We start from the raw sequence: 18,018 nt of genomic DNA, 5'->3' as shown, positions 1-18,018 counted from the left end.
ATGGACAGGTAAGCGGGGGGAGGGGGCGGGGAGGGAACTGTGGTGGCCAATTTCTGGGTTTCTCCTATGACTCTCTGAAGTTCTATCATGTCCCCTTCAATCTTCTGAAGTTGGGTTACTTTTCTTCCAGGTTCACAGTGCTTTGAAACATTGTTGCTTTGAAACCAGTTGCCTTTGAAACATTGTTTTAAGCGTGGTCCAATCCCAATCCCAACTCCAACCTCAACGTTCCGAAGAGCCCAAAGGACATTGAATCAATATTTGCAGAGTCAGATTACATTAGGTTGGACCCAAACCTGAATTCAGAGGAAAGCAGGAAACCGAAATTAAATGTGGCAAGATTGGAACAGCATTATGTCCAAATTCATGCAACCATGATTTTGAGCCAAAAGTGACCTGTGGTTTGCCTTGCCAAACACAAATTTGAACCATCAGTTTGCAGTAAGGTTCACTGCCGAGAGCCCTGTGATAGTAGTGTGCACGGATCGGTTCGGAGGCCATTCTACTGGCCTCCGAACCGGTCCGGACAAGGGGTGGTTTTGGTTCGGGAGGGTTAGGGTGGGGGGTTCCATTAAGGGCGGGGGGGGCTTTACTCACCCCTCCCGCGCTTTGCTGCTTTGGCGCCATAATTAGTTTAAAAAATGCACCGCAGAATCTCTCGCCGCTCCGGGGCTCCTTCTTGACTTCAAAATCGGGCGGCAGGATACTTCCCTGCCGCCCCCGAAGCCCCCTCAAGCCATTTTAGCTCTTTAAATCTCACCCCGGACCAAGTGCTAAAGCGCTCGGGCGGGCGGCGGGGAGATGTCCGTCTGTCCGCCCGCCCCCTTCCCTGCCTTCTGCGAAGTGCAGGGAGCCTTCTGCGCGTGCGTGCAGGGAAGTATCCTGCCGCCCGATTTTGAAGTCAAGAAGGAGCCCCGGAGCGGCGAGCGATTCTGCGGCGCATTTTTTAAACTAATTATGGTGCCAAAGCAGCAAAGCGCGGGAGGGGTGAGTAAAGCCCCCCCCCGCCCTTAATGGAACCCCCCACCAAAGTGCCGAGCCGCAGGTCCGCGGTCCGGTGCACACCCCTACCCTGTGATTTGCCTCTGTGGCCATTTAGAAGGGCCAAAATAATCCTGAACAAATATTTATGGAGTTGGATTAGATTGGGTTGGAGCCCATCCTTACATTTGCATTCACACACAGCCCTAATAGATATGTACTGGCACTTTAGCAACATTAGAAAATGGGCTTTGTTAGAAGTCTCCTCCACTGCAGAAGCTCTTTCTCCAGATGCCGAATAATTTTTCCTTTCTTCTTAAAAACTTCTGGTTTTGATCAGTATTCTTTTGTAGGGTACTATAATGTTTTAATGTTTTAATGTTTTTAGGAGTTATTATCCATGCTTCTGCATATTACCATTAATAGTGGCAGATAATGTTTCTTCAAATCTACAGAATACAATCCTCACTATGTACCACAGAATTTTTGAAAAATAAAATGCTGACAACATATTGCTTAAGGAATGTTATAATTATGTATAAGTCACAGTTAACAACACTTGACTGCAGGGGTGTCAAACACACAGCCCTTCCTTTGGTCCCCAAGCCTCCAACCCTCTTGCTGTGAGCAAGCTGCTCCTTCCTTTCTCCTTCCTTTCCCCCCTCCCACCCCAAGGTGTGCCAATGGCATGTGTGGTGGTGGGAGGTGAACTGAATCTTCCCCCACTGCACCATGGGTGAGCCACGCCTTCTTTCCCCTGCTGTGTGGAGATACTACTACCTTCCCCCTCCTGTGGTTTGGTGCACCTATGGCATGCCTGGGGAGAAGGTAAACTGAAACGTTCCCCATCGTGGGTGAGTTGCTCCTTCCCTCCCTACCATGCTGAGACTGTCCTTTATCTATGGAAAAGAGGGAGGAAGAGAAGGGGTAGGAGGAGGAAAGGAGGTAACAAGAGATTCCTTCCCTACAGGAGTGAATGGAAGGTAAGGGGGAAGAGTGTTTCTCCTTTTCTTGGCCATGACGTTGTTTTGGAGTTATTGAGATGATTATTGAGTCATTTGTGGAGAAGCCATTGAAAGTCTGTTGAGAACAATAACAGTTAAAATATGATATATTCAGAATCTACAAAACACCGGAAACGGCCTGTTCCAAGTACAAAACGTTTTGTACCCAAAACATTTCGCACATCCCTAGCTAGCACTGGAGGCCAAGATGTAGAATATTTCCACAGCTACCATGTATTTCCCCCTTGAACTCAGGTAGGTTGGAACCAAAGCACAACCAGTCACTGCAGAAGACCAACATGCTGAAGATGATAAATTTGGCTTCGTTAAAACTGTCAGATGACTTCCTGATGATGGAGTGCTTTATAATGACACAATTATCTTAATGCCATCTTCCACCTATGCATGGTATGCCCTGTTCTTGCAGACAAGGCTCTAGTGACTTCTATTTTACTGTAACCTGCATATTGCATTTGGTGTTTAACAACCAAAAATGCATGAATTTGCTCATGCCCATTCTCAATCAAAATTATATTGAAAGGAAAGTAAGCAGATTTAACTTGAGTCTAGACAAATGAGGGAGGGAGGGAGGTGTGTATGTCCCTTATTGTGTAGGCCCTCCATTATCCCAGAATGCATTGCAGAGGAAGCAGTGCAACATCCCATGCCAATGAATGAGGGCTCCTTCCCATGGCCTTGCAAGACACAGCACTCTATGGACACTGGCCCATGGAGCTGCAAAACCCACTGTGTGCACCCACACAACCAAAAACAAAGGCAGGGCCGCAGAGGTTTCTGTCCTAGCTAAGTGAAGGACAGAGTAGAACATCTCAGTAGCCCAGCTTGAAAGGCTGTGGGAAGGAGGGATGTTGCAAGGATCCGGAGGAGTCTTTGCACCCAGGTTAACCCTCTCCTACCAAGAAACAGCTGCTGGTGAGGATGACCTTATTGTGTATTTTTAGCTTTATGTCCAAGAAAGGGATTTAGACTTGGATTTTCTTTCCTACCAGTACTGATCTTACAATCCTCAAACAACTATACGATACTTCTCAAACCTGCTCATATATGCAGGTGTGGTTCTGAAGACTCTGGACATGCTCAGGATAATAAAAAGAAGACCAAGGTCTTACAACATGGCAAAGCATAGAGGCACTCACCACATGCTCAGTATCAATGACATTGATGGACAGGAGACATATAAACTAAAGCAAATTTCACAGAGGGAGACATGCAGAGAGCACTTACTGAGGGACAGATCAGGATGGTACTAAATACTGATACGTGAACTGGCACGAGGTCAATCTTGTTTGTGTTCAAACTGGCTTGGTTTGAGGGCTCTCCCTCGAGTTGGACCAATCCCAGTTTGGCTTGAGTTCAAGTCAAAACTCCCAGGCCAGTTTGGGGCCGGTTGGGGTGGTTTCTGGGGTGCATGGCATAGTTAAAAATTTGTTTAAAGATCACATTTATCACTGTCGGGGGCTTCAAAGGACTCAAGGTGTGCTTCCTTGGCCACTCTGGGTCTCCATCAGCTTCCCCTCCCACCAATGGTCTTCTCCCAGTCTCCCATAGACTGTGTCAACGATTTTCAGGCTGTTTTGGCCCTTTTTGAGCATGCCATAGCCATTTTGGAGGCTGCCATGTATGTGTGTGGGCCATTTCCATGGCCAGGCCAAATGGCCCACACACATCCGTGGAAGCCTGTAAAATGGCCACTGAACAAAACGACCCCCAAGGAGGACGGTGAGATGCCTGAGACCATCCAGCAGCTGCTGCAGTACTCCTGAGACTGGTGAAGCTCGAGGCTGTGGTAACTGCCACCCTTTTAAAAAATTAACCGTGTCGAGAACGCCTGAACACCCTGTGTGACTAGAGTAAAGATTTGTAATTTTGTGTTTTGCTCCTCTATTCTGGAAAAATTTCTTTCTTCACAAACTGCTTTACAAAATACAGAGTAAAAAGGTTCTTTCTTGCAGGCCCATGAACATCTAATCTTTTGGATACTCCATGAGGTCTCATTCCCCATGCCTTCCAGTGGGAAAGTATGTCCAGTTTTTTCCAGGAGATTAATAAATTTTTCCAGGGTTGTGCATTTTTTGGGTAGTCTGGACAAGTTCTTGAACCTATTTGAGAAAATGGCGTGTTTCTATCTTTTGTGGTTTGTTCTGGGAGTTTCACATCAGTGAGTCAGACAGTCAGTGAGGCTCAAGCATCTATATTTTTTAGATGCAGGATCTATCAATCAGCCACATAAGAACATAAGGACATAAGAACAGCCCTGCTGGATCAGGCCCAACGCCCATCTAGTCCAGCATCCTGTTTCCCACAGTGGCCCACCAGATGCCAATGGAAGCCTAGAGGCAGGAGTTGAGGTAATGGCCTCTCTCCTGCTCTTACTCCCCTACAACTGGCACTCAGAGGCATCCTGCCTTTGAGGTTGGAAGTCCTCCGACTAGTAGCCGATGATAGACCTCTCCTCCATGAAGTTATCCAAACCCCTCTTAAAGCTACCCAGGTTGTTGGCTGTTACCACATCCTTTGGCAGAGAATTCCACAAGCTGATTATGCATTGTTTGAAAAAATACTTCCATTTGCTGCTCCTTTATTTCCCGGCAATCAATTTCATGGGTTGACCCCTGGTTCTAGTGTCATGTGAGAGGGAGAAGAATTTCTCTCTGTCCACTTTCTCCACACCATGCATGATTTTATAGACCTCTATCATGTCTCCCCGAAGTCGACTTTTCTCTAAACAATAGCCCCAGGTGTTGTAGCCTTGCCTCATAAGGAAGGTGCTATAGGTCCCTGATCTTCTTGGTTGCCCTCTTCTGCACCTTTTGCAGTTCTACATTGTCCTTTTTTAGATGTGGTGACCAGAATTTTACGCAATACTCCAGGTGTGGCCATTGGATAAGGGCATTATCATTTTAGCAGTTTTATTTTAGAACCCTTCCTAATGATCCCTAGCAGGGAATAGGCCTTTTTCACAGCTGCCACACATTGAGTTGACACTTTCAATGAGATATCCACTATGACCCCAATATCTATCTCCTGAGCAGTCACCGACAGTTCATGTCCTATCAAAGTATACTTGAAGCTGGGATCTTCCTCCCAATGTGCATTGCTTTACACTTGACAACACTGAACCGCATTTGCCATTGTGTCGCCCACTCCCCTAGTTTGGAGAGATCCTTTTGGAACTCCTCACAATCTGATTTGGATTTCACTACCATTTAGAGTTTGGAATTTGACCACCTTGCTGCTTATCCCTACTTCTAGACCATTTATGAATAAATTAAGAAGCACCAGTCCCCGTACAGATCCCTAGGGGACCCCACTAACCATACAGATCCCTGGGGAACCCTAACCCTCCATTGTGAAAACTCTCCTTTTATCCCTACCCTCTGTTTTTCAGTCATTCAACCATTTAACAATCCACACATGTTCTTGTCCCCTTATCCCATGACTGCTAAGTTTTCTCAGGAGTCTTTGATGATGATCTTCTTCCTTTAATTTAAACAAATCTAAATACATTTTGTATTCTGAATTTAATGAGGCAGCCTCCCTGCTCTTTTCTGCTCTGCCCTGCTCCCTCACTCAGCCCACCTCCTCCTCTGGCACCTCCAGGGTTCCATGCTTTCTCTGGCTCCCCACCGCTGCCTTTTCCCGCAGCACTGCCTTCTATCCTCCCCCCACTTCTCTCCCCCATGCTGCCTTCTCTCCCGCCGCCCACCACTTTCTACCACTGGTCAGCTACCATTTTTTCCTGCTGGCTGGCTGCGGCTTCCTCCTGCTGCCTCCTCTGGCCTCTCGCTGGCTGCCATCACTGTTTTCTCCACTGTCCCCATCTCTGTCTGGGCAGCTGCCTGTGAACTCTCATGAGAAGTGCCACGAATGGGATTATTCATGTGTACATCTTAGAGAAATAAATATAAAGATAGATTTCATTTTTGAGTCGGATTATGTTTCAAGGCAAGCATCAAATAATTTTCTTTTCTGTCGCTATAGTCCTTCAATAGATTGACCAGCGAAAGTGGGACCCTCCATCAGTGTGCCAACAGATAAGCATAAATAGAAGGAATCAACATCAGTTACCTCCTAGATTAATCCCACAGTATGCAATACATTTAGACCCAATCCAGGAAGTAAAGACTTAAGTGCCTATAGCAACAAACAGAGGCCCTGATCCCACTGCCATTAAGTTCATTAAAACAATGAGGTTCATTGGAAACAAGGAAGAAGGGAAGCCACAATTGAATTCACACCTATAATTTTCTATAGGACCTCCTTATCAATAGTTTTGGTTGGATCAGGACCATAGAATCTTTATTTCCTTCTTCTTATCAGCTCCTTCCTTTGGTTCAAATCAGGCCTCAGCAAAATTACAAAACATTTTGGGAAAAAGATACAAGAGAGTAAGCCAGCACTGGAGGCCAAAATAGAGAATATTTCTACGGCTACCATATATTTCCCTCTTGTGCTCAAGTAGGCTGGAAGAAAGGATAACCAAACGCTGCAAAAGACCAACATGCTGAAGGTGATAAACTTGGCTTCGTTAAAACTGTCAGGTAACTTCCTGGCCAAAAAAGCCAAGATGAAGCTCACTGTAGCCAGGAAGCCCAGGAAGCTCAGCACAGAATAAAACATGGCAGTGGAGCCTTCATTACATTCCAGGATCATTTCTTTAGCCATGGAGGTCATGTCTAAATCTGGGAATGGTGGGGAAGTTGCCAGCCACACTGTACAAATGGTGGTTTGAATGAGAGAGCAGCAAAGAACGATGGGGTAGGCCAACCTTTTCCCCACCCACTTCCTCATGTTGGACTCTGGCTTGGTGGCCATGAAAGCCAGAACCACAATGGTGGTTTTGGCCAAGATGCAAGAAACTGCCGCAGAGAAGATGATGGCAAAAGCAGCTTGTCGAAGGAGACATGTGATCCTCTCAGGCTTGCCAATGAACAACAAAACACAAAGGAAGGACAGAAGGAGGGAGATGAGGAGAATGTAGGTGAGGCTGCGGTTGTTGGCTTTGACAATGGGAGTGTCCTTGTGCTTCAGGGAAATCCTCAGCACAAAAGTTGTGATGAAAGCAAAGGACAGAGCAAAAATGTCCATACTGATCCCCAAAGCTTCTTCATGAGTCAGAAAGTTGATGGCCTTGGGAATACAAAAATCCTGGCCATTGCTTGGATAATGATCTTCTTCACATTGGATGCAGTTGTCCATGTCTGAAAAAGATTATATATATTTTATGGCAGTGGAATGTACAGTGCATTATAATATAATTTGAGCATTTATAATCTGAGCATTATAAAGACCTGTTTTAGGACCGTTAGGTCTACATCTGATGTTCCCCATTACTGCATGGAAACATTTTGCAATGGGTAGGGATCCAGATCTTATGTCCAAAATCAGCAAGAGAAACCCAGTTCTATCACAGAGGGTGGATTCCGTATCATAAGGCCTCTCTATCAGACTTTAATATTTTGTTTTTGGGCTATGTTGAGCTTCAGAATGGAATTGAAGGGGTTACAGCACTCTAAGCCTTCACCTCCCAAAGTTGCTTCCTTTCTTTCAGCCTCTGTTTGTCTCTCTGACTTTATCCGGAGTCCGGCTATAGCTGCCTCATCACAGACTTCGCTATACCACACCTTGACTTCCTGGCCACTCCCCTTCCTCCCACCTTTTTGCTATATGTGCTTCCTCTCTTTCAATTGCCTCTCATGGGGGTATTTTTTCTTCATCAATTGGCCCTGGCTCATGTACCATTTGTCTAGACATGGATCCCACCCCCAGCATGCTCCTCATTCAGGAGGGCATATCAGAACAAAGTAATGGCAGCCAGAAGGGGAACAGAAAAAAAATGAGTCTTTATGGACCATTGGGTTTTTTTAAAAAGGGAGATCAACTCCAATGCCATCATGCCCAGATGTCTTCACATGCACAACACAAACACCACACCTAATATCTTGTTTTCCATTTCATGGTGTTGGGCTTGTCTCCCCAGCAATCCGATTCTTCAAATGCTCCAATAACAACACCATACTTCTCACTCCTGTGCATGGATGCAGGTGTGGCTTTGAAGGCTCTAGGCATGCTAAGGAACTCTGGATATGCACAGATCAATAAAAAGCAGACTGGGTTCTTACTCCAGAGCAGAACTGAAAAGGCACACATGCTCAGAGTCAAGCAAACTAATGGACAGGAGACATAAAAACCAAATCACAGAGGAAGACTTTCAGGCAGGACTTGATGAGAGACAAAGTATAGAGGGGGAACTAAATCAATCTTGCCTTTATTTTTCAAAATCAATTTATCACTCTAAGAGCCATAGGCTTATCTAGGGTGGGGCAGATAGGGCACGTGCCCTGTGTGCCACTTGAAGGGGGTGGAAGTTCCAGCACCACCACCCCACACCAATTCCAAATAATTTCAGTGAGCTCACATCACCTACATCGCACCGTGGCTCACCTATGCCTCCAGGCAGGCACCCCGCACTGCTCGCCACTGCCATGCTGTAGCCAGCCATGCCTGCTACTGCCCTGCCCATTATGGCCGTGATTAGCTGGATTGACCTTCTGACAACACCCCCACTTGCACTTGTGCAAAATCTCCGGGTGGCAGGTGCTCCCATTGGCCAGTGGCATGGAGCACTCCAGCTGATTGGACCGCCACCACTTTGATTTCTCCCAGCGGCAATAGTGCACAGGTGATTTTTCCCCAGCCTGCTGGCTGCACACTGCACGTCATGCACACTGAGAGCCTTTCGATGCCGTGCCAGCCACTGAGACACACACTGAACTGTGTAGCCTGCAGCAGCACTGAGGAGTAACCCCACTAAAGTTGGACCTTGGTAAGCAAAGCAAGGATCTGTGGTGTCAAAGCCCACCGGCAGTGTGGTTCTCAACAGAAGAGGAGGAGAGAAGGAGACTCTTTTGCTGCCCTCCGCTTGGCATCTCCTCTCCTCTGACAGATTAATTTGCAAATGTTACTCTAGATTAAAAAACTCTACCACAGCAGAAGGCAGGATTCTAAAATGCAGCATCCCTTCACTTCATTCCCTTTTGCCAGTCTTGAATATGATTTTAGTGTAGGCTGTTAGCAGTAGAGAATAGGGATGTGCAAAAAATTTTGGGCACAGATGAATCTGTGCCCAAAACGAGCAATTTTGGGTGATTCAGGGCCGAACCGAATCACCCCCGATGCCCCCCGATATTTTTCGGGGCCGAGCCAAATCACCCGAATTTTGGGGCTGAAAAATTCGGGTGATTCGGCTCATGACCGATTTTTGGGGAATTTTTGAAGTTTTAGTGACTTTGGGGGAGTTCGGGGGCATAGCATGGGATCTGGGCAAAAAGAGTGGTGTGGGGTGGTAGTGCCTAATGGGTGCAGGCTACCACCCCAATTTCAGGGGGATTGGGCAAAGGGCTGATTTTTGCGGAATTTCTGAAGTTTTTGTGTCTTTGGGGCAGATTGGGGCAGAAAGTGGGGCCCAGGGCAGAAGAGTGGGGTGGGGTTGTAGTGCCCAATGCATGGAGGCTACCACCCCAATTTCAGGGGGATTGGACAAAGGGCTGATTTTTTGGGAATTTTTGAAGTTTTAGTGACTTTGGGGCAGTTTGGGGGCAGAAAGTGGATCTGCCCCAAAAGAGTGGGTTGGGTTGGTAGTGCCTAATGGGTGGAGGCTACCACCCCAATTTCAGGGGGATTGGGCAGAGGGCTGATTTTTTGGGAATTTTTGAAATTTTGGTGTCTGGGGCAGATTGGGGGCAGAAAGTGGATCTGCCCCAAAAGAGTGGGGTGGGCTGGTAGATAGTGCCTAATGGGTGGCACTAAAACTTCAAAAATTCTCAAAAAATCAGCCCTTTGTCCAATCCCCCTGAAATTGGGGTGGTAGCCTCCACCCATTAGGCACTACCACCCCACCCCACTATTGTGCTCCAGGCCCCACTTTCTGCCCCAATCTGCCCCAAAGACACCAAAACTTCAGAAATTCCCCAAAAATCAGCCCTTTGCCCAATCCCCCTGAAATTGGGGTGGTAGCTTCCACCCATTGGGCACTACCACCCCACCCCAATATTTTGCCCTGGGGCCCCTTTTTGTTCCCCAAATCGATTCGGATTTGGATTAAATCCGAATCCGAACCGAATCAAGGGTGATTCAGGTGGCCCATATTCGGGCACAAAACAGAACAGGGGTGATTCGGTTCGGGTCCTGAACCAAATCACCGAAAATCCAAATTGCACACCCCTAGTAGAGAATGGGCAAGGTTGGGCGCTGAATCCCTGTTGTGGTGGTAGAAATTACTAGAAGCTGTGTCTATAAAAGGACTTGATCGCGGGAAAGGAGGAGGGATGGTCTTCTTTGGATCTGTGAGTGCTCGCCGAGAGGGAAGTGGGAAAGCCCCCACATGAGCATGATATTCCCCAGCATTTTTCACACCAAAATGAACAGTGTCAGGAAGGGGTGTGATAATAAGAAGGATAAGATCAATGACACCTCCTAGGTGAAGCCTCCCGGGTAATGTAGAGCACAGAGAGAAGAAAGGTCACTCATGAGTAACAGAAAAAATAAATTTCCTACAGCCTCTTAGATGCATGAGTTCAGCTGGTGGTTTACTGCAATTTTGTGCAGTGTCCCTTATTGGGAGGACTCTTTGCTCCTTTCCCCAGTGGTTTATATTAGAACAAAGATCCATTGCTCTGGGTATTTACTGCAGAGAGAAAGGGGAGAGAGAAAGATTTCCAGCTGCTTTTCCCCCGTCCGGTCAATCAAATCTTCCTGGTGCTGATCTGAAATTTCTAACCAGTCCCCACCCCCATTAAAAGCAGTTCTTGCCATTCTCAAGGAGCTTTATAGATCTTCAGGAGATTTGAAAAAAACACCAAGCTTAAAAGAAAACTGATCTCCTGGAATTTGAATTTAAACAGATGGGATCTGAAACTAGTAAGAGTGTGTGGAACTGCTCCGAAATGCCTTAAAATCAGGAGCATTGTGTGTGTGTGTGTGTGTGTGTGTTGGGGGGGGGGGACTAGAGACACAATCCATGCTATTAATCATTTGTGTTTGATTAATACATCTAAAAATATTAATGAGTGTGATTATTCTCCTTTAAGATGGGGGCTTTCGGTATTCATTTGAAGAAAGATCCAGGTAACCCTAGAGTTTTTTGGTTGGGAATTTAGCCTCTGACCTCCATGCAAAATAATTGGGTCGTCCCCCCGCTTTGCGCATCAGGAAGTCTCCATGCAGGGAAGAGGACTTCTCCTTCCCTCTGTAAATCCAGAATTCTGTGAGTCCAACCATCACCCCCATCCATGTTTTAAAGTAAAAATACATTTTGTCTTGTCTTGTTTTTCAGAAAGGAGGTAGTAGATACGCAGCAGCCAGGGGCGGAACTATAATAGGGCAAGGGGAGACAGTTGTCCATGGGCCCACTGCCTCTAGTACCATTAAATGACTTGCATCGTCCACAATTTACAAAACCTTTAAAAAAATTTAAGATGCTGTTCTACTGTGGCAGAGAGAGAGAGAGAGAGAGAGAGAGAGAGAGAGAGAGGTGTATAATTTCACTATGCTATTTGTTACCACTATTCAGCCTCATGTCATTTTAGAAACTGAGCACTATATAGACTGAGCACCAAGCTGCTGTTATATTACATTCATGTATTTATTCATTTATTTATTCATTTATTTGATTGATTGATTTCTATACTGCCCTTCCAAAAATGGCTCAGGGTGGTTTATACAGAGAAATAATACATAAATAAGAAGGATCCCTGTCCCCCAAAGGGCTCACAATCTAAAAAGAAATATGATAGACACCAGCAACAGTCACTGGAGGTACTGTGCAGGGGGTGAATAGGGTCAGTTACTCACCCCCCACTCAATAAAGAGAATCACCACGTTAAAAGGTGTCGCTTTTAAGGAAAAAAGGAAAAAAGAAGTGTTAGGAGCTAGGGCCACAAAAGGGATTTTTGTAGGCTACTCAGCGCAATCCAAAGGCTACAGAATTCTGGATCCTGACACCAACAAGATAACCATTAGCAGATCGGTGTATTTTGATGAGAATGAAAGAGCTGTGCCTTCAGAGGTGGCCTACACCAAAGCAAGCAACCAGACTAAACACCCTGACAACTAGATTATGCTTCCTGATGTCAGCAGAATTAAGGAGGAGGAGACAGCAGATCCAGATCCAACCCTACTCAAAGACTTCCAGCGATCCACCAGATGCACCTGAGATAGTGGAAGAGACCAAAGAGAATGAGGTGAGGCGCTCAACGCGCTCAACTAGAGGTGTTCCAGCCCCAAGACTGTACTACCTTGCAAGAATGGCGGAATAACCAGAACCCTCATCATGCAGAGGCGTAACTATAGGGGGGCAGGGGGGGCATGTGCCCCGGGCGCCATCTTTTCTGGTCAGGTGGGGGGCGCCACCATGACCAAAATTTTTTAAAATTTTTAAAAATTTTTTGTTAATACAAATGTTTCCTGCTCAGTGCAGCAGCGCTGCAGCAGTCAAGGGAGCGCGTCGGTGCCCCCTTCCCCACGAGCGGTCCCTTCTGCGCCGCCTGCGCCCCCCCCCATTGCTTTGCTGGCGCCTGGCGGCCAGTCAGTGGCCTGGCTTGGCGGCGGCGGTGGGCGCTTGTGAGGAAAAACCTAAGTATAATGTAGTATGTTGGGGGGGCGGTGGTGGGGGCGCGGTGTGGGGGGGCACCATTTCAGTGCTTGCCCCAGGCGCCGTTTTCCCTAGTTACGCCTCTGTCATCATGGGAGGAAATATCCCAAATCCCACAATCAGAAGCCCAGAAGTGGTAAGAAGCTGCAATTGAAGAGCTTGAAGCTCTACAGAAAAACAAAACCTGGACTCTTACTAAACTACCTCAAGGGAGGAAAGCTATAAGCTGCAAATGGGTTTTTAAACTCAAACGTGATGCGGATGGTGAGATTCAGTGCTACAAAGCCAGACTAGTAGCAAAAGGATATTCACAGAAATATGGAGAAGACGACAATGAAACATTTGCAGCAGTAGTCAAACACACCACAGTAAGGACTCTGTTAATTATTGCTGCTAGCAAAGGAATGCACATTGAAAACCTAGATGTGAAAACTGCTTTCTTGCATGGAGAACTGGAAGAGGACATTTACATGCAACAACCACTAGGTTTCTTAGAGAAATGCAAAGAGGACATTGTATGCAAACTGCAAAACAGAATTTATGGTTTGAAACAGGCTGCCAGAGCACGGAACACAAAATTAAATGATACACTACTTCAAGCAAACTTCAAAAGAAGTGAAGCTGATCCCTGCCTGTACATAAAATGCAGAGATGGCAAATGGACTTACATTTTGGCGTATGATGATTTGATTCTTGCCTATGAGAATTCAGATGACAGCAAGGAAATAATGCATCATCTGAACAGAGATGTGGAAGTCAAGCAACTTGGCAACATCACACACTACTTTGGCATTCAAGTACAAAGAGAGAGAGATGGAAGTTGCCTCATCAACCAAGAACAGAAAATTAAAGAACTGATAAACATGCTGAGACTGGAAGACTCGAATCCTATACTACCAACTCCAATGGAAGTTAACTACATAAAGCAGGAAGATCAAACTGAGCCACTGTCTGACCACCATAGATATCATGAAGCATTGGGTAAGCTTCTATACATTAGTACACCAACTAGGCCAGATATCAGTGCAGCAGTTGGCTTACTTTGCAGAAAGACTGCATCACCAACAGTCAAGGACTAAAATGGAATTAAGAGACTTGTTAAGTACCTAAGTGGTACTGCACACTTTAAGCTCAAGCTACCAGCTAGCTGTGGACCAAAACTAGAAGCATACATAGATGCAGACTGGGGTGGAGACCTAACAAAAAGGAACTCCACCAGCGGTCACATAATTTTCTATGGAGATGGAGCCATAAATTGGTCAAGCACCAAGCAAGACATAACAGCATCATATACCACTGAAGCAGAATATATATCAGCTGCACAGGGCTGCCACAAGATACAGTGGCTGTGTTAACTACTGAAAGGTATAGGTATAGATGTACCACAGCCCGTACCAGTGTACCAGAAGACAACCAAAGCTGCATTCAACTCTCCAAAAAAGAAGATGTAAAGAGGCTTACCAAGCATATTGATGTGAAGTACCATGTAGTGAAAAATCTGCAAAAGGATGGACTGACTAATCAAGCTGATTTACTGCCCAACAAATGAAATGCTTGCAGATCTACTCAGTAAACCACTGCCAGGACCCTGCTTTGAAAAGCTGAGAGAGAATGAATCTTGTGAACTGAGCTACGAGACATCGAGAGGGGGTGTTGGAAGTGAAGGACTCTATATCTGTCTCATGTCTCAATGACAGAGGGGGACAGATTAGTGAGTCAGAGGGCTAGAGTGGTCAAGACATTGGTCATCCCTTCTCTACTGCTCTGACACTATCCCTTTCATATGTAGATTGCTACTCTCAGGGACTTCCTGCCTGCCTGCCACTTCCTCTTTCCCTTACTTCTTCCTTGCAAAACCCACGCTCCTCACTCCCTGCACCATGTGTTCAGAGATGCATCCCTCTGCATCCAGCTAGCAAGCTATATTATTGATCCTGCCTCTCCACTTTCCTAACTAGAATGGAGTTCACCAATAAAGATTCCTTATATTGATTTGAAACTATGAACTGGCTCCAAGTTCCTTTTACACTCAGCATACACACATGCCTAGGCAGACCCTGCTGTATTGTGCCTCAGTACACTTGTACTGAGGCCTATACATCACGCTCTGCTGTAATAGAAGGGTATCTCTTACCAGAGAGAGTTCCCAACAATCTGGAGGGCCTGGATCTGTTGGTAGCCACACCTCCAGACAGTCATATATGGATTCTGTATGTGAATTATTTCTTTGAGCAGAACCAGAGTAGTTAGAAAGGATGAATGGGAGACAATCATGACTATTTGCCGCCCGCAAAGAAACATATCTTTTTTTAAAGTGTAGAGACTACTCTTATCCCTGTCTAGTCCCATCTTATCTCCTGGAATAAGACAGACTGGAATTTATTGCTACCTCCAGCTAGGCTGTCATTTTTTCTTTCTTTCTGTGAAGGTGTTTTAGCATAAAGGACAAAAAGATTGTTCTTACATCTGATTCTTTTTTCCTACCAGAAATAGTCACTGCTGAATTGCCAACACATTTTCAAGCAGAAGGGATCTATGAGCCTAATCAACTGTGCTTGAAGCAGGCTGGATCATAGTCCCTATATTCTATAGTAATTTTACAGGACATCTCTTACCTTTACGGTTGGAAATTTTCCCTTCTGGGCATGGAAGGCAATCATAGCAGCAAAATGGCTTCCCTTCTGCCTTTGTCCTACTATAGCCAGGATGGCAGTGGTCATTACACAGGGAAAGAGGCCGTGCCTGTCCATACATGAAAGAGGCCAGTGTTTTATGTTTGGGCAGTTGAAATCACAAAGGTTCATAATCTCACTCTATGCCCTTTCCTCGGCATTGCTGGTTCACAAGCTCAGCATAGGGGAGAGGAGAGAAGGGTTAATAGACTCTCTGGCCAATGTAACAATTGTGTTCAGACTGGCCTATGATGTTAGCCTTCCCCAGCTATTTCAGACTGGGTCACTTACCTTCTGATCAAATGTTTTAGCATGTTGACACTAAACCCCAAATTCCAGGGCAGTTCTGGTCTTCATTGAACCTGAAAACATTGCATTTGGCCTCCATTTTCTAGAATATCTGTGAAAATGCATTCTTCATGGGACAACAAAATGGCAGGCCATTCAGGGAGCTCCTGCTTTTTGAGGGTTTAACATGTTGGAGATGGAGTTCCAGTGCAACGACTTTTTGCACCAACTATCCTAAAGACCACCAGGGGCATTGGGAGTAGACAGTGATTAAGGGTCTCTCTATTTGTCCCTAATCTCGGACCTCTGATCTGACGCGTGAGCACTTCCTGTGCTGAGTCACCATCCTTCCTTTCCTCTTAGAGAGTAGCTGGAAACATCTCTCTTTCTCTTTACCTATTCATTATGTAGTCCTTTAGATAAGGGTTAGATCTTTCCTATCCAAGTGTACTTAACCAATAAATACTTAGTATTTTGCTCTACAAGATAATGCATGTGTTTTCTCTAAATAGGTGTAACAACTAAACAATCCTCTGCCACTTACTCTGTGGAGTATGTGCTCTCTTCCTTAGTGCTCTGCTGTTTACCTACTGGGGGTAAAAATTAACATCCCCCCAAATAACAAGGCCACGGGTATTACTGCAGTCTTTTGCCAAGAAGATAAATGTAGAGACAGCCTCAGATCTGAAGGGTTTCCATTAGGTCCTCCTGTGTATGTGCCCCCCATTTGTAGGGCTTCCCTTGCTGGTGGCAATGGCAAGAGGTCTTTTTTAAACTTTGACCACATCATTATTTTTACTCTCAAGTAGTTCCATTGTTTACATTAGATCCCCGTACCTCCACTTTTTGGGACTTCAGAACCTACAATAACTTTATATTTATAGTTCAGGTGCTCCTGTGCAACTGTGCTATTTCAAAAGAATTTCTGACATAGTTAAAGAGTCTATATTATACTCTATCTATCTAGTTATTTAGCAAATTTATTGACCGCATGAGTTCGACTCGAGGTGATTTACATAAATTAAAACAACAACAATGAAGACAAGGAGGGACCCCTTCTCTCTCTCACACACAAACTAAATGCCTGGCAAAATAAATAAATAAATAAATACATACATACATACATACATACATACATACATACATATACATAAATAATTTTTCAAAAGCTTCTTAAAGGACAGAAGGGAGGGGGGCAATATGAATCTCAGGAGGCAAGGGTTCCATAAAGAGGAGGCTGCAACAGAGAAAACCCTCCCACGAGGGCCCGAAACTCTGAGAAGGCTCACCTGAGATGATCATAATTTCTGCTGTCCATAAGCAGCCAGGCCATGGCATTTTGAGCCAGCTGAAGCTTCTGGATTGCCTACAAAAGCAACCCCAGGAAGAGTGCGTTGAAATAGTTCAACCGAGAGGTGATGACAAAGGTGCTCTTCGGACCGGGCCATGGGGATCTGACCCGGTCCTCCACTGCCCGGGAGGGGGGCTCCGAATGCTCCCCTCCAAGAGTTGTGCAGGCTGCCATCACCGCAGTAGTGTGTGGAGCCGTGAAGGGCAGCGGGGCCTCAGCGGGGATGGTGCCGCACCGCTACTAGCAACCGTGTATGTATATGTGTCCTCCACTCTGCTGGCACTGTGCAGCAGAGATCCTGGCTGTTGTCTGTTGCTTAGGGGCAGGCAGCTGTCTGGCTAAAATTGTGCCCCAGCCCGTCTACTCCTAGTTCTACTGTCTCCTTTCTATTATGCTGTGAGGCCTGGGTATTATGCTCTTGGGTAGGTGCGTGGGTGGGTGGGAGGAGGACTGGGTTGGGTTCGGGTCTTGCTGGGGAGAGGGCTGGTTTGGCTATCGGTTTGGCTGTGGGTTTGGGGTCAGAGGAAAGGGCTGGTTTGGATGCCTGTGGGTGGGGGGAGAAGACTGTTTGCCTGCATGTGTGGCTACATGTGGGTTGGGGTATTAAGTGGAGGGCTGGTTTGGCAGGGGGGAGAGCAATTTGATTGTGATCGATTGTCCCCCTTGGTCCATTATTCTCTTCCAATGCGATGAAACATAACATTTTAATTTTTATCTATTGATATCCTGCATTTCTCCTGGAAAGCCCAGAATACATATTTATTTTTATCCTCACAACAATCCTGTGACGTATGCTGGGCTGAGAGATAAGTGACTGGCCCAGAGTCACCCATCGACTTTCATGGCTAAAGGGGAAATGAACTTGGGCCTTCCCTTCCCAGTCCTAGTCCAACACAAGGTATACGTCGAGGACCACACTCTACTTCATAGCCTTTGTATTTCGAATCCGAGTCACAGCACCACTTGATGTACTAGGTAGACTTGACCCAGTAGGGGAGGTTCGTTCCTGGGCAGATGGAGCCCAATAATTATCAGCCCAGGTGAGAGGAC

At 45.9% G+C, this 18,018-nt stretch overlaps 1 protein-coding gene across 1 annotated transcript in view; it reads right to left on the bottom strand.

Annotated features, from left to right (window-relative positions):
* Positions 1-6,305: 6,305 nt before the first annotated feature.
* LOC128330817 (vomeronasal type-2 receptor 26-like) overlaps positions 6,306-18,018 on the bottom strand; it is a 33,793-nt gene continuing 22,080 nt past the window's right edge. The window contains exons 5-6 of the mRNA XM_053264184.1: positions 15,273-15,399; positions 6,306-7,207 (exon numbers count right to left, since the gene is read on the bottom strand). Of these exons, the coding sequence (XP_053120159.1) occupies positions 6,306-7,207; positions 15,273-15,399 (1,029 nt within the window). The remainder of the gene's footprint in view (positions 7,208-15,272; positions 15,400-18,018) is intronic.

This window comes from Hemicordylus capensis, chromosome 6 (genome assembly GCF_027244095.1).
Source record: "Hemicordylus capensis ecotype Gifberg chromosome 6, rHemCap1.1.pri, whole genome shotgun sequence".
Taxonomy (NCBI): Eukaryota; Metazoa; Chordata; class Lepidosauria; order Squamata; family Cordylidae; genus Hemicordylus; species Hemicordylus capensis.
The sequence above is the reverse complement of the archived record's forward strand: the minus strand, read 5'-3'. Positions and strand labels throughout refer to the sequence as shown.